General features: G+C 39.8%; 2 protein-coding genes across 3 annotated transcripts; both read right to left on the bottom strand.

Moving 5' to 3' along the window:
- Positions 1-506: 506 nt before the first annotated feature.
- Positions 507-6,798, bottom strand: LOC117384227 (FXYD domain-containing ion transport regulator 6-like). Of its 2 annotated transcripts, XM_033981515.2 has the most exons (10): positions 6,607-6,798; positions 5,163-5,216; positions 5,018-5,044; positions 3,327-3,350; positions 3,113-3,130; positions 2,491-2,565; positions 1,230-1,266; positions 1,112-1,149; positions 1,002-1,023; positions 507-901 (listed from the first exon to the last, which is right to left on the bottom strand). In XM_033981515.2, the coding sequence occupies exons 2-8, from the start codon at positions 5,209-5,211 to the stop codon at positions 1,128-1,130; spliced, it is 252 nt and encodes an 83-aa protein (XP_033837406.2). In that variant the 5' UTR covers positions 5,212-5,216; positions 6,607-6,798; the 3' UTR covers positions 507-901; positions 1,002-1,023; positions 1,112-1,127. The 2 variants fall into 2 exon arrangements, with proteins under 2 accessions (XP_033837406.2, XP_055083687.1); XM_055227712.1 differs by lacking the exon at positions 5,018-5,044 and having other exon boundaries at positions 6,607-6,797.
- A 1,241-nt stretch (positions 6,799-8,039) lies between these two features.
- LOC117383665 (IgGFc-binding protein) lies at positions 8,040-24,616 on the bottom strand. The gene is made up of 22 exons (XM_033980862.2): positions 24,571-24,616; positions 22,398-23,636; positions 21,431-21,792; positions 20,747-21,326; positions 19,832-20,430; positions 19,193-19,760; positions 18,118-18,383; positions 17,443-17,775; positions 16,675-17,248; positions 16,385-16,584; positions 16,162-16,303; positions 15,764-16,092; positions 15,099-15,684; positions 13,937-14,538; positions 13,056-13,623; positions 12,365-12,960; positions 11,393-11,960; positions 10,599-10,798; positions 9,796-10,173; positions 9,205-9,491; positions 8,334-8,366; positions 8,040-8,259 (listed from the first exon to the last, which is right to left on the bottom strand). The coding sequence occupies exons 1-21, from the start codon at positions 24,614-24,616 to the stop codon at positions 8,357-8,359; spliced, it is 9,033 nt and encodes a 3,010-aa protein (XP_033836753.1). The 3' UTR covers positions 8,040-8,259; positions 8,334-8,356.
- Positions 24,617-25,450: the final 834 nt, after the last annotated feature.

The raw sequence follows: 25,450 nt of genomic DNA, 5'->3' as shown, positions 1-25,450 counted from the left end.
TGTTCTTTCTGTGTCTAGAAGGGTTTCCTTTGCATACTCTTCACATTAACCTAAAATGTGCAGTTGGGTAATCCTCCATCTTGGTACTCGTGATCACAATCCTGCCTAGACATATGGAAATGGACCCCTGGGTGCAGCACTGTAGTTGTCTAACACTTGTCAATCTCAAAGGCACTGGAGCATAGGCCAAACACACAACACATTTTACAATGGGGGCAAATTAGTGTTTACTTTAACTTGTAGTAAATCCATTTAGTGTCATATCTTGGTTGCAGTTTATTTGGATTGGCAAATGCCTACGCAATGTACTGAAATGTTAAAAAAAATATTGTGTCATCTTTTTTAATTTAATTATGTTATGTTTATCCAATGCCTTTATAAGGATCTATTTAAAATAAACATCTTTATATAGAGATGGTGGCAGTATAAATGTTAATGTTACTTTATTAATTTTCTCTTCAAAAGTGCAAACGCAAGTAGCGGGTGCATCATAAAAAGGTAGTCGTTGGGATGCTGGCTGATGCTGGCTTCTTAGCTTCCAGTGAATGAAAATATACAAGCAGCAGACTGTGAGTAAGTGGGCAGTGTGCTGTGTCAGCAGGAGCAGTTGTGCACTATGACAGAAGGCCCAGTGCACTGCAATGAACCAGCTCCACAAACAACAAGAGACAACAAAGAACTGAGGCTTTGGGACATTTTATTTCAATATCACATCATTTTTATCAATCAAACTGCTACATAATACATCTATGTGGCTCTCTATTTAGGTCATACTGATCATATAAAAACATTAACATTACAAACATAAGCAGTGTAATTATGTAATAAAATGTAATAAAATCACATTCATGGAAAGTTCAATTGGCAGCTTCATTGTTCATCTGTTTTGGCTATTCAAAAACTAAAAGGCAAACAAAGATTATTATAAATATAAAGTTCATATATATATATATAATAATGTGATATGATATTTATGATATGATATTAGATTAAAAGCTCACCTCTAGAAAGCACTTCAATGTACTGCATTTAAGCAAGAAAACAAAGTTAGGAAAGTTGATTGAGCTTTATTTAAATTGTTAGTCTTTTTTTAAAGTGAAAACAAAGTTACCTCTTGGGACACCTGATTATGGCTCAGCTGCTCTAGTTCTACACATGAACAAAACAAAATGTGTTATAGCAGAATTCAGTAGTAGTACAACATGTTTTTACTCATTAATATAAGTTACCTGGGCTTGTCACTTTTTGTGCAGGTGCACTTCCGGCCTGTTGAAAACAGAAAAAAATCAGATACTAATCGAGGATAAAAGACATTCACAAGACAGAAATGAATCTTTAGAATGAGAATTGAGCTGTATCAGAACCACAAGTATAAGACCACATACACTAATATACACCAACTATGGAACCTACCTGAGGAATTACACAGCTATAAGGCCACACGGTAATACACAAGAAAGTATAATGATTTAACGTTGAAAATGACATTCTACCGTCTGAAAAAAGAGTGTTTTTATTGCCATTGTGGTATCGGAATTGGTATTGAGAATCAAGTCTATTCTTTAGTATCAAAATCAAGTTTGATATTTTAATATTGTCACAACACTAATTACAATGACCACTCAAGTTACTAAATCCAATTCAGCTTCCTAATCTGGGCTGAATGAGAAGTAGCTAATGGAGTGCCATGCAGAGCTGGTGCCAATAAACCAACCTGAACGACCAGTCAGTCATGAGAAACTCATAATCCTCACTTTCCTGGATTGTGTTCAAACTAACTCAAGAAAGCCAATAGTGACATCAACTCCAAATAATAGCACTCTAAAGCACAAGGGCTATTATTATGAAACATTACTAGGAGAAAAATCAATACCAGAGTAATACTACGGAACATAAACACTACTTCCATGCTGACTGGATATACATCACTAGAGGGCGCCAAATAACATCTATTGCAATATTGTTTACACAAAGATTTAAGGTCAAGAGAGCCATAACACCATACTGAAAAGTGACAACTAATAACTTTTGTACATTTACACTTGACATTTATTAAGGATTATTTCCTGTATAATTACTTATTAATTACTAAAGTTATGTTACTGTAAAATGCATAGGCTCAAGTATGTATATCTATTATACAAGTTTATCACGCAAAATTTTTAGGTATTTATTAACTTCATTTAATAAAATTATGGAATCTGTCACAGACTACAAAATATAATTGCTATGTGTTGTCAGGTGCAAGGACAAGAAGGCATAAGAGTAGAAGTTATAAAGGGCGAATTGCAGCGATGCACAGAGCATGACAGCGTTGAGAACTAAGCCAGAGCAAGAAGCATCAATTTTCCGCCCCTCAAGACATCAGAGGAACACAGGGCCGCGGTTGTTGTGCAGTACTATATGAACCCAGGGCTCTATGAATTTGCTCAGTCACAAGGTTGTATGTAGAGTAACACATAAACACATGCACATGGAGAATCTACTTACTGACAATAAGAGCAATGCCCAAGACAAAGAGCACCACAGCAAAAACCAGGCCTCCAATCCTCAATGATTCATAGTCTGGAAGAAAAACATAAGCAGGAATGTAAAGCTGCTTAATATGAGAAAAAATATGAGATTGACATCATTTTTTAATAAAATATTTCACAAACCATATATACTTAGAAAGGCATTTAGCCAAACTTGGACTAAAAATAATGGTGTCATGGAAATTAATTACCACAGACCTGCCTTTAAGATCTTAATGTTTACTTTGTTTTTGTTAGTCTGGGAAAATTTATGAGAAATTAACAGAACCTGGTGGGTTTCAAGGTGGGCAGGACTCTTAAGCTTCAGGATTAACTGAGTGAATTAAACCCTAGTATAGACGTCAGTAACTTTTTACATCACGATTTGATGATGGTCACATATTACAAAATATTTTACCAAAATTACAATTATTATAAATGAGTGGTAAATTAAAAAGGCCAATAGACCCATCAATAGTAATTAGTATAATCTATAGTGATGTGATGTCTCAATTTTAACTTTAATTGGAAAGTTTTACCACAATGTAGCACATGTTTCTCTATTTGTTATAAAGGGGCCATGTCTGTGCAGCACTTACCATAATTAAATGCACTGTCTGTCAAAAGAGAGAAGAGAGAGAACAAATGAGCAACAGATTCAGCCATTGACACACTTCACAGCCGAATGAGACCAGAGTCATTCATCTAGTCATTAAGCGGTTTGGTGCCAGTGCCAATTTATATGCTAGTTAAAATGCGAACGTAGCTTATCTTAATTGCACTTTTCTACATTTCCATTCTAATAATACGTACCATTGTCCTCGTCAGCTGCCGAAACTGTGGGACAAAAAGAAAACCATTAGTCTGTGCAAAAGTCACCAGGTAATATAGCAGCAAGTCAGCAAATTAGGAATACTCAATTAAAGGTATTTTTTACTGAAGCTACATACAAAGCTGGTTTTAAAAGAACGACTTTCTTAAAAGATGCACCATGTAACTTCTCTGGTGGAGGGTCCATCACCTTCTTGTCTCTGTTTAGATCTTATTGCTTTGCCTGGAATATTCCACAGTTTAGCATTAAACATATCTATCTTGCAATTATACAGTCACAGGTGTAATTTTGTGCACTCTGATGGCATCACTTGCTTGACTCTGTGGCTTTTTTTAAATAACGCTTTAGAAATAATAATGTTAGACAAAGGGAATAAAATAAAATGAATAGCTCGGTTATGGTGTCAATAAACTAAAATTTGACACTGTGAAATGCCTAATCCATAATCTGAATTACTGCGTTATGATAATCTACACACATAGTAGTGGCGTAGCTAAAATAGCCCACTGATGGATGGCCAGATATGTTTAGACTTGGGCGACTGAGACGTGATTGCCTTATGACCTGAACTCATGACTCCTCTTTGACCTCAGACATGTCCCGATGAGCTATGGCCTATGGGTTAGTGTCAGGGTCATTTCTATCCTGATATTACAAACTGCCAACTGAAAGAATATGTGCAAATTTGGCACCTTTTTTAGTGTCCAATTTCTATACGGTTCTTTATGGGTGCACTATGTAAGTTTTCAGATGACAGATCCATCACCGGCTTGTTTCCACTGAGATAAAACTGCTTAGACTGGAATATGAGGGACTATATCTATGTGAAGGGTGGAGGAGTTAGATATAAGGCAGTGTCCACCAGCAACCGGACCAGAACTGAAGAAGCCACTTGGGTGAGCAGCGAAACATCAAGGTGCGAGGTACTTGGAATAAATGTTTTTCATGGTATTTCAAGTAGTGGTTGATTAAATGCAAGATAGATGTAGTAAATGCCATACAGTGGAACATTACTTTAAGATAGCAGTTTTAACTCCATGTAAGAATATGTTAATGAAACTGCATCAAAGTTTAGTGTGACTGGAGTGATAAGAATATTTATAAGTGTTGGACAAAGTTATACATAAGAAAACATCTGCTCTGTAAAGGGCCTGTGAGAGTTCATTTCTGACAGCAGGATACAGTCATGGACTTTACAGAAGCCCCCTTTGACCTGACTGCTTAGTAGATATACAAATGTTATTCTGCTCTCTGTAAGGCCTAACGTGACATGTTTGGCAAAGTAATAGCAAGCGCTGACAAGATTCAGAAAATAATTCTTCATTCTTAGCTAAAAATATCTACTTTGAGAATCTGCTTAACATCACGGATGACCTGCAGAACGCATAAAGTTTAACACTTGAACTAAACAATTTAAACTTGGCAAGTATATGAATAAAGTTTTGAGTGAATCTGAAAATTTTTTGACACTTCACAGCCCAGCCTTCAGATGTTAAAATGCAAATATTAATGCATGATAACTTATGCTTGACATGAGGACCAGGCATGTTCAGTTGCATGCTGGGAAAGAGAGAGCTGGCAGGGAGCCATTTCACGGCGCACAGGAAATTAAGGATTTAAGACAGGAGGTTAAAAACTTCACCACATGGCCATGCTAATGCAGAAGACTTACCAAACATCTCCCTGCCAAACGCCGACCCTGTTATACAAATACCCCATTTAACTAAGAAAGTCTAGAACAACCCAGAGAGACGCTTCATCTACATTATATTATGATATTACTTTTCACCGCTTAATGAAAAGAAATTGATACCTACCAAAAGCAGGAGCAGCCCAAGCGCTTATCATCAACAACACAAGGTCCATTGTACCTGGGAACAGAGGATTCTTTGTTAAAGGCAGACCACAAAGTTAGTGAAGTTTACTTGATTGTATGAGTCAAGGTAAAAAAAAAAGGAATAAGACTGATACAGACAGTATGAACTGAATCTTGCAGAATGTATACATACATAAATGATGCATATTTATTTATTTATTTATTTCTAAAATATCTGGCAAGAACACACTCTTCCATTGAGTTTGTTATATCATTGGTAGCCTAATATGCAGTATGTTCTGCCCAGACTTGGTCTATTTCAAGCACTGCAAAAAGGGGGTTGGCAGTAGTGGGGTTCGCATTCACCCTGGTGTTAAGTTGCAATAACTGGTTAGTGGGTCTCAGTGTTGTTTGCTGCCTCATCTGGTCTACATATGGAACACAGGCGGTGGGACTAGACGTTACCAAATGGAGTTGATGTCTTGGTGGTGGCTCAAGGCATAACCAAAAGTAGCTTGTCCAAATGTCTCTTCCCTTACACTCCTGTTTACAGCTAATGCCTTCACAGTGGCTGTATGACTCAGACAACATAGTCAACAATGTGCAGTCCCAAAAGATCTAAGCTCCTTAAATCTTTTGCATGGGATACATCAAAGGAGGTTTTTGGAGAGCTAAAGATTTCCTGTTTTGCCCAGGGCTGAAACCAAGATTTGTGCATGGGAAGAAGTGAATCAAATTTACATAGAAAGTCCAGGATCAGGATTAACAACAAAGGCCTGTCAATCAGTTTCAGATTAATACATAATGAACGATACAGGAAAAAGAAGCTATCTAATAATAGTGTTTGTTAGACGTTTGACAGATGCTGGCAATAATGATTCAAGACAGGACTAAAGCCAATAAGGGCAGACCAACGTTAGAAAGTGAAGTGAACCCAGAGGCAAAGGTGGAGTGCACTCAAATAAATTATCTCTATGCTACTAGAAAACAGCAGTTTGACAGCTATGCATAAAGAGAAGCACATGACTTGGCTTTAAAATGGGAAACACATCGAACGATTCAGAATTTGAGGAAAAAAAGTATCCGGTAGAAAATGCAAAGTATTGGGATTCTGGGAAGAGAAAGCTCAAGTTTGGAAGTGGAATTTTTCTGGTCGTGGAGAAAATGTGTAGAATAAAGAGCAGCCTTGAGCATAAACACCGTGTAGGTTGTGAACTCGCTAATGCAAAAGCACAAGAAAACAGCAGAAGGTTTGGAAAAGTTCCACTCAGTTGTAGCCATGCGTAAGAGCGCAACTCAACTCTGCTTTCTACACACCAAAAATGGGTTTAATAAAGTCTTTACTATAGGCTAGGTACTTTGCAACTTTTTTTAATTAAATGATCGTCACGGTATAAGATGTTTAAGGAAGGTCTGTACATATGTAAGACTTGCAGGATACTTACAGTGTCAACTTGTTCAATTTACGGAAAGTTCTCACTCCGCCCAGACGCACGAAGCCTCTGCAAAACTTTCTTTCACTTTGGCAAGATAGTGAAAGTTGCCTCCACAATTACTGTACAAAACTCTTATTGTGTTGCGCTGAGTTGGGATTCCTCTGGACTGTGCCACTGACTGCAGTGTGGCTCTTTTTCTTGCAGCTTCTTGAGGACTCTGCGAGGAATGAAGATGGGGGGTGGGGTGTGAGCCTCTGAGGTTACTCCACAAAAATACCAGGGTTAGATGTAAACAACCCAGTATGAACTTATTATTGACGCCAGTGTGCATGAGTACTTGACTTGTTATCACATTACGTGATTTTCTAAATCAGGTTTTTCTTCATCCAAAATTTGACTCAACCGTGCACTATTTTGTACTAATATGTACTAATGTGCAGAAAGGCGAGCTTCATGTTTTTGTGACAAAAGTGTCCTGCGCTGTGAGTGTAACACTTTTCTCCAAAAGAATGCGTCTTTTTTGTTAGTGACAGTTGATAAATGTGTTGGCATAAATGTAAGCATGTGTTCTTCATTTCATAAAACAACACCTACTTTAAATCTAAAAAGACATAAGCTGTTTAATGATATGATCCAAAGGGAGACCTGCAGTGTGACATGAAAAAACACACATTAAAGACTGTAAAGACACAAAAACCAGAAGGAATTCATCTCACATATATGCACCAGGAAGAGCTCTGGGGTTAAGGGTTTGAGATACACGTCAAAAGAAACAATTATCATATTCTCATTTTGTAAAATCCAACTTGACGCCAGCTTGATGTTCTGCAGTGTGACCCTTGTATTTCCTAAGAAAAATACAATTCTAATTGTTAAAAACAAGATGGGGCAGATGGGGCAGATGGGGCAGATGGGGCAGATGGGGCATTTATTAGATTTTTAACATGGCAAATTTGTAGTGATTGTCCAGCGAACTGATATCTAAAACTGATTTGTTTTTGAAAATATGTTCTGTATTTTGCTACAAGACAGAAAAAAAGCTTTACACCCACACCAAGTACGCCTATACAGAGTTATAATGATGCTTAGCCTGTTTACACATCATATCTAAGGAACAATACAGTGAGATTCTTGAGAGCAATGGAAACATAAACACAGTTCTTTAATGGCCAACCTCGTCTCTCTGAGCCACGTTAAAACTACTTCTCAAGGTCTCACCACACTGAAGTGGCAAATTCCTCATTGGCAACCGAGCATGTGGAAAATCCAAGGATACTACTGAAGTTTGGATGATGATGATAATAATAATAATAATAATAATAATAACAATAATAATAATAATAATAATAATAATAATAATAAATTATAAATATTATAAATATTATAAATATTATAAATATTATAAATATTATAAATAATAATAAGTAGACAGGAATGTAGAATGCCTTTTATTTGCCAGTTAATGAAAAATGTAAAACATGCATACAGATAGATATGAGGTCGTATTTGTCCACTCTAAATGTGGATAATACTTCCTCTCACCACAAGATGGAGCTGTTGGTCCAAAATAAGCCAGGAGAAACAGTGATTTTCCCATAACAAAAGTGAGAAGAGAAGACAGTAGGCTGCGTGGATTTAAAGTTTTTTCATAGTTTCCTTATCCTGCTTAAAACAAATAGGATATGTCACAGGACTGGGTAATAATCACTGATGAATATGTGTAAGAATGGTTTTACCTCTTTACCATCATTTGCAAGCACTAGAGGCCACTGTAAAAAAAAATAAATAAATAAAATAAAGAAATAAATTAAATCACGTGACACTCAGCCACAACACAACTACAAAAATAAACCGTTTACTGTGGATAAATATATTTTGTTTAAAGTAGTTTGGGACCAACGTAGAAGAAATGATTTAATTGTTTTCAACAGTGGAAGAAGTCTGAATAAATTTAAGTCAACACTGCATTGATTTTTTCAATGTAAAAGCTATTCTTGGGATTCAGCTTCTCCTTAGGCATTATTTTTGAGTACTTTTGACTATTCAATATTTATATTTATTTAGTTTGATGAAAATGTCAGACTGTTGTCATAGCAATTCACTCTGAAACCCATGGATTACACACAACATATTGTAGACAAACAACATGCTCCCTCCTTTTACTACAATGACCATGTCTTAAAATGGCCAGCTCGGCCCTCAGGGCGGTGGTCGTGTGGCTGAAACACAGAACTAAAGACAGGGGCTCAAATTAATATAGCACCCAGAAGAGTCTTAAGTGTCCTTGGATGACAAGCAGTGATTGGATTGCAAGCTTGGTAGCGTTTGATGGCCATGCTTGTCAGCCTCACCTGCTTTTTAATCAGTAATTACCACGGGGGATTCTTTGGCATTTCTTAATTAAATTGGACCAAATGCAATTAAAAGCCACACTCTCATTCCTGTTTGGTTCCTGCTTTTATAAGAAAACTTGGTTGAATGGTCCAATCACAGGGCTATCTGTTCTTGATTATTTCAGGGGTCACACTAAATCTTGTTGGGGTCAAAAAGTTTATGTCAAAAATTTAACATCAAAAGTTGACAGGATGTACTTTTTATAAAACTTACCAGCTTGAAAAGTCGCCCGCCTGCCAGGAGCCCACGACCGCAGCCACAGACGAAGTGATTTTTCCATCAGCTGTTGTCATGTCATCTTTGGAGTCGTGATTGTAGTTACCACAGGCGCCACACATTTTATAAGCGAGGCCGGTGTCCACAATTACAGTGACCTCCTGCGAGATGGAGTATGTGACCCGAACAGCCGACGCCCTCTCGATAACAACGCTCCGGTCGGAGATGTGCACGGAGATATCACAGCCCACTCTTCCAGGAAGAGACACTTTTCTGCCATTTACCTGAACATCAAAGAGAAAGGGAGAGGAACAATATTAAAGTGAAAAATAACAGACATGTTTTGATATAAGGTAACAATATCCTAATCTCACCATAGGGTATTATTACAATATTACCCAATTACTATTTGCAATTAAACCAGATTATTCATGTTTTGCAACTTGAAATTAATACGGACGTCATTTTCCTTTTGCAAAAAGAGGTCCTAAGTTGGTTATGTGGTTATTTTGGGGAATCTCGCTCAAAAAGTCTTCAGACGTCATGTACTACAAGTCCTTGGAAGTTGTTATAACAATGTTTTCTCACCCAGGCCTCATGTTGACTGTTCACTGCAATAGTGGCATTTGTGAAGAAGACATAAACAGTGTCCACAGAATGAATGCCTTTCCTGCAGCTCCGAATGTCCACCACCACCCTGAACCAGAGCTCCGCCATGACATCACACAGAGAGGCCACCTCGAAGGCCCCCAGAGCATCCATAGGTCCAGTAATGCCGTCAAACGAGGAGAGGTGACCAGTCTGGTCAATGATGCACTGGCCTTGTTTCACATGGCAGTCTCGGACACCATCTCGAACTTCACAAACTTTGTTGCTGCCACAGGTCAGTCTTTCACATCTCACTGTCCCAGAAGTCTGGCACACACATTTGGACTTACATTCTGGATCCACGAGTGTCTCACCAATCTAAAAACAGATATGTGTAAGTTAGAGGCAGACAAGAGGACAGCTACAGTTAGTAAATCAAAAGTATTGTTTTGTAGGTATGAAAAAAGTAAAATGTTTGGAATAAGATCAACATTTAAAAAGCAACAGTAAAAGTAAAGAGTTGATAATAAAAACAGGCTTTGTAATCTTACAAACAAAGGTATAAGATGATTTTTGTTGAAACTTTGGTGTTTAATTATACAGTCAGTTCTCTTCTTGTGTCCTACTTGAACTTTAACCATAACATCTGCAGTTTTAGCACATTTCTGATAGACGGCAAAAACATCATCTGACTATAGTTATTAAAATGAAAAAATACCAAGACCATATGTTTGTCAAATATGCCCATCCGTAGAGTGAATTAATTATTGCTTCATTCCACAGGTAATGTATAATCATGTTACCGTTAGATATCTGCCGTTGTGTTCACATCCACAGTTGTCCATGGAAACGCACTGAATCCCATCGAAAACAAAGCCCTGGTCACACTGGCATCCTTCAAAGCAGGTATTTGAACAGGAGACTGGGTGCATTAGATTAGCACAGGTAACTGAGCAGGTGTCAGCACACAGCTCGTAGTGACTATTCTTTGGGCACAAAGCAGCTGCAAAACATTTAAGCTGTTAAAACATTGTATAAAAAATATCTTCTTATGTATTTTAAGCGTGTACGACAGGTTTTTATGTTTTACAAATGATTAGTTTGGCAGAATAGGACCTGTGGTATATATTTATCATAGCTTTATAAGTGGTACATTGTAGAAAAAATTTAGAAGAAAATTACAAAAATACAGGAAGCAGCAGTGAGTACTTCAGTGGAATCTATGATCAAATTCTTTACAATACCTAGGAAGAATTTATGCTGAACGAAGATATTTTTCTGGCAAACCTTCATCTAGCAAAATAATGATGTTCTAACCATAACAACTGTGAAATTTAGACAGGTTTTGGCCCTTGTTAACATTATGATTACTAGATAACAATTATCTCGTTAATTACCTCTAGGTATGTCACATTGCTGCCCCATCCAACCAGAAAGTAAAATGCTAAACTTCACACAAAACAGGACAAACTAGTAAAGGTTTATAGTTAAAATTTAAAAAGTTAAATGTAATGATATTAACTATGTTTTAATGAAATGAGTGATCCAGTGATCTGACCTGTCGTACGCACTTTATATGTGTGTTAATGTTTCTTACGGCAGAAGGACTCGGTTCTCCATGACTGTATCTGGGCCCCAGCACTCTGACAGGCCAGGGCGTATGCCAGGACACTGTTGCACAGAGTACCCTTGTTGCCATCCATCGCACAGACATCAAAGACACAGTGAGAGACGTAAGCCGCCGGATCAATTTTGCTGTGGCAGGCTTTAAAAGGCCCATTAGGTGCACTTATGATACCACAGGACTCTGGCTTTCCAAATAAAGCTTCTCTGGCCTGGTCACAGACTGGACACTGACTACCACACCCGCCACATACGAATCCAGGAAGATCCACAACCCAAGACTTTCCAAACTCATCGACATTATTGCTCTGCAGGCCACTTGGGAGCCTGAAGTCATCTCTGGAGTTCTTGTTGTAGTTGCCACAAAGCCCACACATCTTTCCCATGTATGTAGATGGTACAATGACTTCAACATAATAGATGGTGTCATAGAGCACTGTCAACCCAAAGTCAGTTCTAACAATAATGTTACAGCCTTCTTGAGTGATTTGGATACGGCCATCATTTAGGGACACAGGCAGGTTGACAAGTTCATCATCCACCTAAATAAGAAGATTATAAACATTATGGATTGTTAAAGGTGCATTATGTAACTTTTCTTGTGGGGGGGGATCCACAGCCTGCCTGTCCCCATGGAACTGTTATTGCAGCATGATAAAGTATATCTGTATTGTATTTATTTCATTATGCATGTTCTTACTACTCAAAAATGCCTTGAAAAACATGCACTCTTATTATGATTGGGGTTGCCTCTCCACAGATCAGACCTGGCGACATCACATTGCTTGCCTTCTTAGAGACAGATAAGGTTAATGTCATACTATGGAACATTCTAGGTAAAGCAATAACATCTCCATGGAGAGTGTTAGGTAGCAAACCCTACAACAGGAAAGTTACATAGTGCACCTTTGAAAACTTCAGTTCTAAACAGAAAAGAAGAACTTACAATAACTTTCCATGAGACTCCCTGTTGAATGTAGATGACAAAACCATAGACTGACACTCCAACAGACTTTGTCACAGCCACTTTTCCATTCCCATATTTCTCATTTCCTTGGGTTACAGTGAATGGCGTCAGCTGGCCTTTGTCGTCATCACAAACCTTGGTTAGAACATAAATGCAGGTGCCCTGAAAATCAAACCTGCCCCCATCAAACGAAATGTAATGTGGGTCACCAGAAGCCACACACTTTGCCTGGCCCTCGGGGTGGCAGCCTTTGACACCATTCACCACTCTACACGTCTCGCCAGGACGGCACTTGGCTTTTTCACATGAAATAGCTCCGTTTTCTCCGCAGGTGCATCTGTCCACACACTCGTTCTCTGGGTAGAAGACATCTCCTCTCCTGTAATAGTGTCCATCATACGTGCAGCCACAGTCTTTAACAGGCACACACAGATCCCCACTCAGCAGGAAGCCCTCATCACATTCACACGTTTCTGTACAGGGTGTGTTGCAGTTCACAGAGGTTAAGCTGGCACAGGTGGCTGGGCAGCCCGTGGCACAGAGGGTGTAATGGCTATTAGCAGGGCACTCCATCGCTATGGGACAAGAACAAAGAAGAAAGTTTGAGCAACAAGCAGAAAACTATATTTCTGAGTTGTAACGTTAAAGCTAAAAGTTGAACAATACTTACGACAGAAAGCCTCTGTTCTCCAGGAGAGGACAGCTACTCCAGCACTTTGACAGGCAGAGACATATGTACTGATAGCATCACAAACTGAGCCATGGTGCCCATTATACTGACAGGCATCAAACACACAGTCCTCCAGATATGGGGCAGGATCAACACGGCTGTGGCACACTTTGAAAGGGCCTGCTTTGTCTGCAATAACGCCGCAGTATTTCTGTGCTCTATACACTTCTCTCTGGGAGTCTGTACAAGCGTGGCACCATGGCCCCTGGCAGACTGATGAACAGCCTAGAACAAGGGCCACCTGCCAGCTCTCACCCAGCTTGACTCCATCAGCAGCAGCCTGGCCATCGCGCATGGTCAGATCATCCTCTCCTCTTCCATTGTAGTTGCCGCACAAACCGCAAACGGCGCCTTGGTAGTTGCTGGGCAGAGTAACAGAGACAGTGCTGTGCCAGTCAAAGGTCAGAGTGATGCCAGCAGCAGTCTTCACCACGGCTGTGCGACCGCTGCGAAACACCACCAGATCATCACTGTACTCCAGGGGCAGAGATTCGAGCTGTCCATTAAGCTGAGGAGAACACAAAGTATGAATATGTTTAGGAGATTATAGATTCAATAATTATGCAGCCTTCGCTAATCCATTCTAATATGCAACAACGTCTCGGTTTAATTAAGTCTGGATGAAAAATTAATATGGAATCTAACATGTGTGCAAATGACAAATTTATACTATTAAATTCTGCTTTTATTCAGGAATTTCAAAGAGTATGTGTCCTGTTTTATCTTTATCCCTTTAACTAATACAGTGTCCTAATTTCTCCTCTTTAAAATGGTTACGTCTGGTTCCAATCTAGAGTCATATTACACATATCTGCACTCACCAGGATTTTGTTAGGGTACTCTCTGCTGATAGTGAGAGTGTTGCCATAGATAGTGAGGGCGACAGTTTTGGTGAAAGACACTGCCTTGTTGTTGCCTCTGTGTTCATTTTGCACAGTCACTTTAAATGGCACAAGACCAGGCTGATCAGAGCACAGAGCTACCAGCTGATACACACATGTGCCCTGGAAGTTAAATCTGTGACCATCAAAAGAGCGGTAGTGGGGGTCTCCTGAGGCTGTGCACGTGGCATAGCTGGTGGGCCGGCAGGCACGGACCCCATCCACTACCGTGCACTTCTCTTTGGCAGAGCAGGACGCCTCCTTGCATATCACCATCCCCAGAGTTGTATCGCACTCACATAGGCGCCCACAAGCCTGGCCCTCCCAAAACCGCTGGCCGGGTTTGTAGTAGCGACCCTGATATGAGCAGCCACAGCTTTTAGCGGGCACACAGACTCCAGCGCTCAGAACAAAGCCCTTATCACACACGCATGTCTCCATACAAGTGCCAGTGCATTTGTCCTGTTGTTCTGGGAAGGGGCATGATGGCTGGCAAGGGCTGGCGCAATCTTCAAAGTGGCTGTGGCGATGACAGTTCATCGCTGCAAGAAAATGATACAAAATACAAATATTTACTAAAATGTGAAACTCAATTTCAATAACAAGGAAAAGGCTCAACACCAAGTAAATGTCATTTTCAACACAAAGTAATAGCTGTTAAATGTTACCAGGCAGTCTTATACTGGCTCTGATCGAGATAAAGACCATAAACTATCCAGGAAGGGAAAATTTTGTCCTACTTATGTGATTATTTTCAGTATCGATACCTGTTAAAATTAGTATCTAGTATTATATTTGTTTTAATATCAATTAGTTTGTGAGTCTATTTTTAAACCATACTGATTCATAAACATAGCATGTTTTAAAACTAAAGTACAAAACCAAAAGATTCATAATTTGATGTCTCAGGTGTGTTTTTGTGTTTGTTGAAATATTTCTCTTTTTATATTATTGACTTCAACTTTCAAGTTTTTTCAGTTAAATGCTTATTAGTTTGGTATGTGCTGTGTAGTGTTATTCCTTTGGTAAAAAAAACCCAATAAAAACTTCAATGACACAACACAAATGTCAGATTCACAGCATGTTAGTTGAAAATACTCACGACAGCCAAACTTCTGCCTCCAGCCTTTGATAATGACTCCCTCCTCACGACAATGCTGACTGTAGGAGGCCAAAGCCTGACAGAGCATCTTCTTGTCTCCTTTGTTCATGCACATGTCATACACACAGCTGTTCATGAAGGCACCTGGGTCCACTTTATCATGGCACTTCTTAAACATATTATCAGCTTTGGAGGTGAGAGCACCACAGAAGGCTTCAGTCTCATACAGCTTACGTTGGTCACCATCACAAGTTGGACAATTTTGGTCGCAAGTGTCCCAGCATGGACTGTCCTTATCCTGATGAGGGGTTTGCCAGCTTTTGCCCCATTCAATGATAGAGGACACAGATTTTCCAGCTGGATTTTGAAGCTCATCGCGACCATTGCCATTGAAGTTGCCGCACAGACCACACACAAGGTTGTAGTATGAACTTGGAAGCCTGATCACAAGCTCCCAGTTCCAGTCATAAGTGACAATGAGGCCAAAGTCTGCCTCGATTCTGGCCAAATGGCCCAGTTGAACAACAGACAGCACTCGGCCTTCTGCATCCAAATGCAAAGGCAGATTTAGGAGCTCTCCATCAACCTATAAAAAGACAATTGAATATATGACAACAGTTCAATAATTTTAATCTTGCTCAGCGTTTAATAGACTTAAATCTTACAGTGATTTTGCCAATTTGGTTCTTGCGGACAATGATACTGTATCCATACACAGACACCTCCACCTCGCGGACATAGGAAACTGCTCGGTTTCCTCTGTTGTCATTTCTCTCTGTGATAGAAAAGGGCACTAGACCGTCCAGGTCCCCACATGTTTTAGAGATGACATATCTGCATGTGCCTTGGAAGTCAAAGTTATAGTTATCAAAGGTGTGGTAGTGTGGGTCGCCCCAGGCCCAGCAGATGCCAGTGTACTCGGGCACACACACAGCTTCACCATTTTCCACTCGACACTTTTCTTTAACACGGCAGTTTGCATCTTTGCAGGGATCTACAACAAAGAGAGGTACTTGTGAGTCCACTTATCCGCTGTTTCTCCGTGTGTAAGTGTAGGCCTTGCCTGTGTTGTAGCATCCCTGAATGCCTTCCTTCACTGTGCATTTGGTGCCTTGAGGACATGAGTGGTTTTCACAAACCAGGCCTGTAGTTGGATTACACATACACTTTGTAGTACAGTCTTCATTGTAGACCAGTTCACCAGGCTAAGAGTGAAGAGAAATGTTGAGCAATAATATTACTGACAGTTTTCTACAAATGTATTTATTTTAAAAAAAAATGTATACTTTGTATGTTTTTCCCCGGTCATAGCAGCCACACTCGCTCTCTTTGACACATGTTTGTCCATTAAACAGAAAACCTGTGTCACATTGACAGCCCTCTGCACAGGTGGTGGGACACTGCACTATTTCTGTGAGGCCAGAGCAGGCCGCAGAGCAGGAGTCTGCGCACACCTCATAGTGGCTGTTAGCCGGGCATTTCATTGCTAAAGGATAAACAATTATAAGCAATTGAAATAGACAACAACAATCCTTTAAGTTAACAACTTTAAGTTAACAAATCTAACTAAACTTACGACAGAAGGAGGGGGACCTCCAGCTTTTCACATCCACTCCTGCCATGTGACAGTTAAAGGCATAGGCCGCTACACTGTCACAGAGCACCTTCCCTTCACCATTAGACACACACACATCAAAGACACAGTCATCAAAGTAAGGCTGCGGGTCCAGTTTACTGTGGCACTCAGCAAAAGGACCTTTCGGGGCGGTGATTATGCCACAGTAGGTGGGCTTGGAGAACACAGCCTTACGAACGCTGTCACAGTTGGGACAGGTGTTTCCTTCACAGCCATTTGAACACACAACATTTGGAATGGTGACTTTCCATGATAGCCCAAAGTTGTTGACATTGTCAGTGACTTGTTTGTTAGGCAGCTGAAAGTCATCTTTGGGATTGCCGTTGAAGTTGCCGCACAGGCCACAGACCTTATTGTGATAATTGCCAGGCACAGTCACAATAACATGGTATATGAGGTCATAGGTGACTCGCAGCCCGAAATCTGTCTCAATCACATAATGAGTCCCCTCCTGGTAAATCAACACTGCACCCTCCTTCATATTTAATGGGAGATAGTGGAAGATTCCATTCACCTAAAAAGAGGAACAAACAATAAAAATACAGTTACATTGCAGAATATGACAAATTATTATTATTTTTTTTGTATAGGTCAGAACATATCACTGGTTACAAGTGACACAATAACAATTCCAGATAAACATTTCCTATGTAAACAACTCATTCATAGGAATCCATTTTAAGCTTTTTGCTAAATGTATGAACTTACCAGAACTCCAAACATGTTTTTTCTCATCATGAATGTGGTGTCATAGACTTTCACAGCCACAAGCTTCGTGACGGACACTCTCTTGTTATTGACCCACTCAACGTTCTCCACTTGAACGGAGAAGGGCGTGAGGTGAGTGCCCTCCACGCCGCAGCTCTGGGACAGGGTGTAGGTGCAGGTTCCTTGGAAGTCAAATTTCCTTCCATCAAAAGAGGAGTAGTGGGGATCACCGGAGGCATGGCACACTCCCTTCCCAACTGGGTGACACTTCTGGACTCCATTCTCAATTGCACACTTTTCATTAGGACCACATGAAAACTTCTTACATTCAACCTGAGGAGAAGGTTAAAATGCATAAAAATGAAAAAAGGGTGGAAGGTTATTTAATTCATCTATTTCCATGCAAGATTGTTTATACTTTATACTTTTACTTTACACAAACTGCTCAAATAAAGGGAAATGAGAAGATTCCAGCTGTACACTCATATATATATCTTGTAATTATGATATTGTTATGACAAGTCTCACTGTAAACTCTTCAAACAGGACAGTACTAACCTTGCGATACAAATTCTAGCTTCTTGGACCAGTACTTTCAGACTGATAATGGCTTCAGTTCCAAATGCTACCCGAAACATCTCAATTTCACAAACATAGTCAAGATGTCAAACTTACCTCTCCATCTTGTCCACATTTGCATTCTTCCTCACACTGTCCATTGGGGTAAAACACTTGGCCAATGTGGTAGTAGCGGTCTTGATAGACACAGCCGCACTGCGAGAAGGGCACACAGGAGTCTCCGCTGAGGATATGCCCCTCATCACAGCTGCAACCCTCCTCACACAGCTCCTGGCAACCCCTGGGAGGGGTCAGGCTTTGGCAGGTAGCAGGACAAGAAACTGCACAGATCTCATAGTGACTGTTGACTGGACATTTTATAGCTGTAAAAAAATCAATATAAAACAAGACAAATTATTACATTTATTCAATAATTAAATTTTCAGGCTCGTAGGCTTTAGTTTATAATAAATTAAAAGTGCACTGCATAATGACTTTGTTGAAGGATACGCCACTTGATTGTCTCCATGGAGATTGTATTGCTTTGTTTCACAGTATCACACATATCTAGCTTTATATCTGTTTATTTAATTGCTCAAAAGCATTGCAAAACATGCATTCTTACTAGGCCTGTCACACAAAATAAATCAACTTATTATTCATTATATTAAAGTTAGAACATTTTTTTTTTTTTGGGGGGGGGGGGGGTAAATATTTATTGTGGATTACATTGGAAATTTTGGGTTATTTTTGGCTATATGATAACATTTAAACTATAAAAGTTTCAATTAACAACTTCAGTGACTCTTTACAGATGCAAACTAAATACTAAAGTGTTTTATTTTAACAATATTGCAGATTTAGAATATTTTTTGTGGGTTAAATCTGCTCTTGGGTTATTGTGTCAGTAGCAAAAATTTGTTTCAATACAATCATTTATCGGACTTCAAAATTTGCTATTGTGACAGGCTTAATTCTAACTGACTTCTCCACAGACCTGACCTATAACATGACTTAATGGTGGCATCACCTGATTGTCTCCATAGGGATAGATTCAATTTATGGTAGAAAATTCCATGCAAACTTAATACATCTCCATGGGGACAATACAGTGGTGGACCCTCGATCTGAAAAGTCCCATAGTGCACTTTTAATAATGAGAAACAAAACAAAAAACAAAAAACAAACATACCACAGAATTGACTGGAGCGCCAGCTGTACACCTTGGCTCCTGCGACTTGACAGGCAGAAGTGTAAGCTGTGATAGACTGACACAGCACATCTTTTCTTCCTTTGTAGAGGCAGACATCATAAGTACAGTCTTCAAAATAGCCAGCAGGGTCTATTTTAGCATGGCAGTCGCGGAAAGGACCCTTGGGATCTCTGATGATGCCGCAAAAATCTTCTTTCTCATATTGGATCATTTCAGTTATGTCACAATCCGGGCAGCTCCCTTTACACCCCTCAACACATCCTGGTATTTCTGCCACTCTCCAGCTCGCACCGAAGTCTGCTGGTTTGACGGGGCTGTTGCCGTTTTTAGGAATAAGGTCGTCTTGTGCTTTACCATTGTAGTTGCCACATAGGCCACACACTGCACCCATGTAGTTACTGGGCAGAGTCACAAAAACAGCACTTTCCCAGTTGAATGTAACTTTTAGTCCAAAGTTTGTGTGAACAACGGCGTACCACCCACTTTTGTACACATTCACTTCTCCATCTTGAAGACTGACAGGGAGGTTTACTAACTCATTATTTACCTGAAAATGCAATGTATTTAATAATTTCAGTAACAATGATGATTATAAAATTGACAAAGCTGTAAACTCACCATGATACGGCCTTTATGTGTTCTTGTAATGACTATGCTGAGGGAGTAGACCTTGACTTCAACTAATTTGGTGTAAGAAACAACTTTACTGCCTCTGTTATCATTCTGCACTATAACTTCAAATGGCACTAACTCTGGATCGTTGGAGCACAGGGCAGCTAACTGGTACACGCAGGTGCCTTGGAAATTGAATCTCTTTCCATCAAAGGTCTTATAATGGGGGTCACCTGTGGCTTGACACGTTTTGACAGAGACGGCGGCACACTTCCTGATGCCATCTACAATGCTACACTGCTCCCCGTTCCTACAGCCTTTGTCTTTGCATTCCACCTTTTGGCTTTTGGGATCACATCTGCACCACTTTCGACAGTCCTGGTCCAACCAAAATGATTCCCCTGTAGGAATGTGTCGCCCATTATAGGTGCAGCCACAACTGTTGGCAGGGACACACTTGTTTGCGCTTAACACGTAGCCCTTGTTGCATGAGCAGGTTTCTATACACGGGCGTTTGCATTTGGAGGGCGCGTCGGGGTCAGAGCAGGTGGGAGGGCAAGCGCTGCCACAGAGCTCATAGTGACTGTTGGCTGGACAGTTAGCAGCTACAAAAGGAAAGAAAAAATTACAAAATAAATACAATAATTAAGAAGTCTAAAACTGTGTTGGAATTTTTACTCAATCGCAAAAGAACAGTTAATTCTGTCAACTTGACAAATGTTTTTAAGAGTGAATATATTACATCACTCATCCAAGTAGCTTCTTCAGTTCTGACAGGGTTCTGAGAAATCACTGCCTTATATCTGTCTGAAGGGACGATATAAGGCATCCATTCAATAGAACTCTGTCAGAAACCTATACCTGGATGATTAAGGGAATTTGATATATAAACGTATTGGCTCATTTTTAAAAAGTACTTACGGCATCTGGCTATTTTCCTCCAATCGTGGACCACAATTCCTGCATTTTGACAAGCATCAGTGTAGGCCTCCAGAGTTTTGCAGAGAAAATGCCTCAGACCTTCTCCCATGCAGATGTCATGTTTGCAGTTTTCAAAGTAGGGTTGTGGGTCAATGACACTATGGCATTCACGGAATGGACCTTTTGAGACCATAGTGATTATCCCACAGAATACTTCTCCCTCCCATCTCTTCAATAGGCTGTGCTCACACCTCTCACACCTGTCCACACACTCATCCGTGCAGAGAGCGCCTTGGTCTAACCCGGGCACCTTCCAACTACTGCCAAACGCAACAACACTCGCTGCCTTGCTGCCTGAGGGAGTGGTAAGGTCATCATTGGGGTTTCCATTAAAGTTTCCACAAAGGCCACGAGTTTTACCACTGTAAGATTCAGACGCTGTGACCACCAGAGTGTTATCCCAGTCATAAGAGACAGTTATACCTAAGTCAGTGTGTATGAGCACAGATCGACCACTCTGAGATATGACCAGCTTGTTGTTGCTCAGGGTGACAGGCAGTGCCCAACGACTGTTATCAATCTAGAAAATAGAAAATACAAAAACTTGTTAGTTTGTATACAATTCCATAATACATTTGTATTTATTCATTCATTTATTTATGTTGCAACATGCAAAAGGCTTACCCTGATATATCCGATCTCTGAGTGGGCCACAGTTATAGTCTTGTCATACACCTTTACTATGACCAGGCCAATGTGTGAAACTATTCCTAGGTTTACATTTTGAGCAAGAACCTCAAATGCTGGAAGACTGTCACTGGGTTCACTGTTTTTACTGAAGACGTATGTGCAAAGGCCCATAAAGTTAAAGAGTAGTCCATCAAATGTGCGGTAATGCGGATCCCCCATTGCCCAGCAGGTGCCAGGATTTTTGGGCTTGGTCACACACGAGGGATAGCCATCATTCATCTTACACGCTTCATGGGAACTACAGGTGACTGTGTTGCAAGAAGGAGAACCCCCACTAGACTCCTCTTCAGAAGTACCTAAATGGAAAAAATACCAATTATGTGAACACAGCATTAAAACATGACATAATCTTTTGCCTACCGGTACTTATAATTTACTGCGGCTAATGTTTTTCAGCTAAAAATTCCACCTGTATTTTTTCCGAGGGATCATCTCTAGTCATTATGTTTTCTTCCTCTGAATGTGCAATAAAAATACCATCTAAATAGGGTGTTTTTGGTTTAATTTCTAAAAGTATTGATTACTTACCATATTATTTATTTATCTGAGTCAAAATAGTCACTTTGAAAACTATTCTCTCCTTCAATATAACCATGTCAGGATAAATACTGTATCGACTATGGCACAATAATTTTTGGAGGAATATTTACTGTGGGCACTTTTTCTTTGAACTAGTGGGATCATTTTTGGTGATTTTCCTGTTCCTGTTTCCATTTATTGCAGGTCATATCTTTTAACAATATTGTACATTTATTATACTTTTTGGGGATATTTCTGCTTTATGTTTTTTGATTTCAGTATTATCATTTATCATCTACAGTATATTTACTTCAGCAATATACCGCACTTCAAAATATGTTATCATGACAAGACTCCTTCAGTAAACAAATACAAAAACTACCTGATTTGATGCATTGTGCTGGTGCACCGTATCCATTCATCTGGCTCAGCCCGATGCTGTACAGACCAAAGGAGAGGCTGCTGCTTAAAACTGTGGGGCTGGCACCATCTCGAGTTGGGTTGTAGGATATCTTAGCCCATGAATAATCTGTCCCTTCAATTTTTCTCCATTGAACATCTTTGGGCACCGATCCATCAACCTTAATGTCTAACATTTGATTTGTTTTAGCCACAATTAATGCCTGGTTATCAAATCCACTCAGACCCTGCAGTGCGTACGAGGAACAGAAGCGATTCGTCGGCACTATGTTTGTCAAAAAGGGGTCGTAGAATTGGTTTCTGCCTAAAGTAACACCATTGAAGAGCAGGAGGACTTGGACAGCATGGTCAGCCTCTATGGCAAGTGTTGTAGGGTCGTGATAGGTGATTTCTTTTGTCTCTCCCTTACTCAAACTAAAAACCTCCTTCCCTTTGTCAGTTTGGACAGTGATGCGAGTACTCTGTGATGCTTGGATAAAGACGCTGTCAAATTTCTTCTGGAAGCTCAGCGGGGGTATGATAAAGTTGGCACCCCATTTGCTAACTGGCAGGAGCTGCTCATACACGTGGTTACATTTGGAGAAGCGCCAGGTGCAAGAGTGACCTGAGAACACTGCGACTGGTTTTTTTGAGACAATTTGGGTACCGGAGAGGACGGCCCTGCTCTGCAGTTGCACACTCTCAAATGGCTGAAGATCTAGCTGTAATCGGCTGCCGCTCATGTACGTGCGCCCCTGGTAGCGAAGAGGACCAGTCGGACTGATTTCTACACTGTTGGGCTCATTTCCATTTGTCACTGCAAACTCTTTAAAGGTGTTATAAGGAGATCCATCTGGAGTAAAGATGAAATATTCAGTGCCCCATTCATTAATAGGCAAAATCACAGAGGTGTCAGTGGTGTAGAGTTTGTTGTTGGAGGAGGTTACAGTGATAAGTGCAGAAGCTTCAATGCGGACAGTATTGGATGACCTCCCAGTGCCGTAGAGCTCTACTTTATTGGGCAGAGGGATGGTGACCCCCTTTCCCGCTGTTAGGTCCCTCTCTTCTCTGAAGTTTAAAGAGGGCACATGCACAGTGACTTTAGTGTCAGTCTGAACAGCAGTGATGTGCAGTTGGAAGCTTGGGGTGTCATAGTTTGGCTGGTAATTCTGCATAAAAGATAGGGCAAACTCCTTCCCTGCCCACATGGCCTTACATGGGCCTGAAAGAAACAAAAAGCAAAATATGTAAAAATTATAACTATATTCCCAACATTATTTAAGGAGCACTATGTAACATCACTATTGAGACAAACGGGTGGCAGACCCTTCACCAGATAAGCTAATTAATGCACTTTGCAGAGTTATTCAAGTAAATAAAAATATCAACAACTAATAAAACAAAAATATGCCACATATCCTGGGAAAAAACACATACTAACTTTGGGTTTAAAGTACAACTAAACAGGGACATGAATGACTGATGCCCTTCCACAGTGAATAGACGCAGAAATGCCAGAGTATTATGGATGGATTGCTTTTTGTGATAACCACTTAGAGAGATTTGGACTGCTCACTCCACTGCTCCACAACACCACTCCATTAGTCATTTGCACAGACAATATAATTGTATAATGGAAATATTATCAATATGTGCCTTTGCTGTGAAAAGAACATTCGGAGTCCTGCCAGAGCCTGAGGGATTTAGATTACACTTCTGTTTGACCCACTCGGTATAATAGCTTGCACTCAATGCCAGCAGAAGGTAAATGCTATTCCCAACAAAAGCTATTTTCAATTTAGATGGCTATCCTTTGTGTCGCTCTCTTGAATTCTTCACCTGTTTAACATTAGGTTCCTTTCACAGAGGCACCTGCTTCAGCCCAACAATGGACTCAGCTGATGGAGGCGACAACTCGGATAAATTACTTCACATTGAACTCTGACTTGGCCACACACAGGGCCTGAAATAAAGAGCTGTGATTTGAGAGACAATACTCTTTTTATACAAAAAAGCTAACTTTTACCATTTAATTTAAAAGGGCTTCTATTATACTTAAAAGGGTCTGTGACATGATTTAAAATGACTGAAGTTTATCTAAATAAAGAATATTACAAATCAGAAAAAAAATTCCCAACACAAACAGCTTAACTTACAGCTGAGGAAAAGCAGCGTGGCACAAAGCAGCAACAGAGAAGCCATGACTGTAAGACAATTTCAGAGTGAGGCATTAGTTAATATAATAAATCATGAATTATCAAACGGTATTTAATGTGAATTAAGCACTTCTTACCTGCTGAGATGCACACTATTAACACATCTAATTTGCAACAATTTATATACTACTACAAAAAGGTCCAACCAATCACAGCACGAGTTAGTTCAGATGGGTTGGACAGACCCATTCCTCTGCCACAATGAGAGCTGACGTTGAGAATGAAGTCCTGCTCTATGTTTTCAATGGAATAAGAAATCAGAGCTCTATAAATTCAGCATGTACTGATGTTTATGATATATGCAGTTGTATTTAACATCTGCATATGCCCATTTAGCCTTGGTTTGAGATTTCTAGAAAAATACATTAAAAATGACATTTAAACATTTTTTGATATCTCCATGGTAATGATCAGGTAACACAAAATATCTCTGGGCAGGTAGTGTTATTTTTTACATTGAGAGGTGTACTTTGGTGTAACCAAATATTGTAATCTAGTTTATATTGGGTGAGGCAAAACTGTGATAAAAGAAAAACACTCTTAGACGTTGCACAATATAGCACAATTCTCATCCTAAGCTTAATTCAAATAAAATTCTTTTGGTTCACCTGTTCAATGGGAGGGATACAGAAGAAGACTGACAAACTAATGCTTATGTACTCATGTTATTTGTAGTGTAGTGCGATATGTCACATAGGAATAACAGGGATCAGCAGAAGATACAAACTATTAACAAATGCAAAGCAAATACGGCTCACCCTGATAAAGTTTGTATTAGCTTTGTCCTTAAACATTCAATGTGTGTCTATTTGGGCGGTGC

The sequence above is a fragment of the Periophthalmus magnuspinnatus genome, chromosome 16 (genome assembly GCF_009829125.3).
Source record: "Periophthalmus magnuspinnatus isolate fPerMag1 chromosome 16, fPerMag1.2.pri, whole genome shotgun sequence".
Taxonomy (NCBI): Eukaryota; Metazoa; Chordata; class Actinopteri; order Gobiiformes; family Gobiidae; genus Periophthalmus; species Periophthalmus magnuspinnatus.
Note: the sequence above shows the minus strand (reverse complement) of the source record. Positions and strands in the feature narration are given on the sequence as shown.

Coding starts and splice junctions, on each gene's coding strand:
- LOC117384227 (XM_033981515.2), bottom strand. CDS start 5,211: ATGGACCTTGTGTTGTTGATGATAAGCGCTTGGGCTGCTCCTGCTTTT. Junction 1,267..2,490: donor GGGCATTGCTCTTATTGTCA/GTAAGTAGATTC, acceptor TGTTTTCAACAG/GCCGGAAGTGCACCTGCACA. Junction 1,150..1,229: donor ACAAAAAGTGACAAGCCCAG/GTAACTTATATT, acceptor GTTCATGTGTAG/AACTAGAGCAGCTGAGCCAT.
- LOC117383665 (XM_033980862.2), bottom strand. CDS start 24,616: ATGGCTTCTCTGTTGCTGCTTTGTGCCACGCTGCTTTTCCTCAGCT. Junction 17,249..17,442: donor AAAACATGTTTGGAGTTCTG/GTAAGTTCATAC, acceptor TCCTCTTTTTAG/GTGAATGGAATCTTCCACTA. Junction 16,585..16,674: donor GAGGTCCCCCTCCTTCTGTC/GTAAGTTTAGTT, acceptor TTTATCCTTTAG/CAATGAAATGCCCGGCTAAC.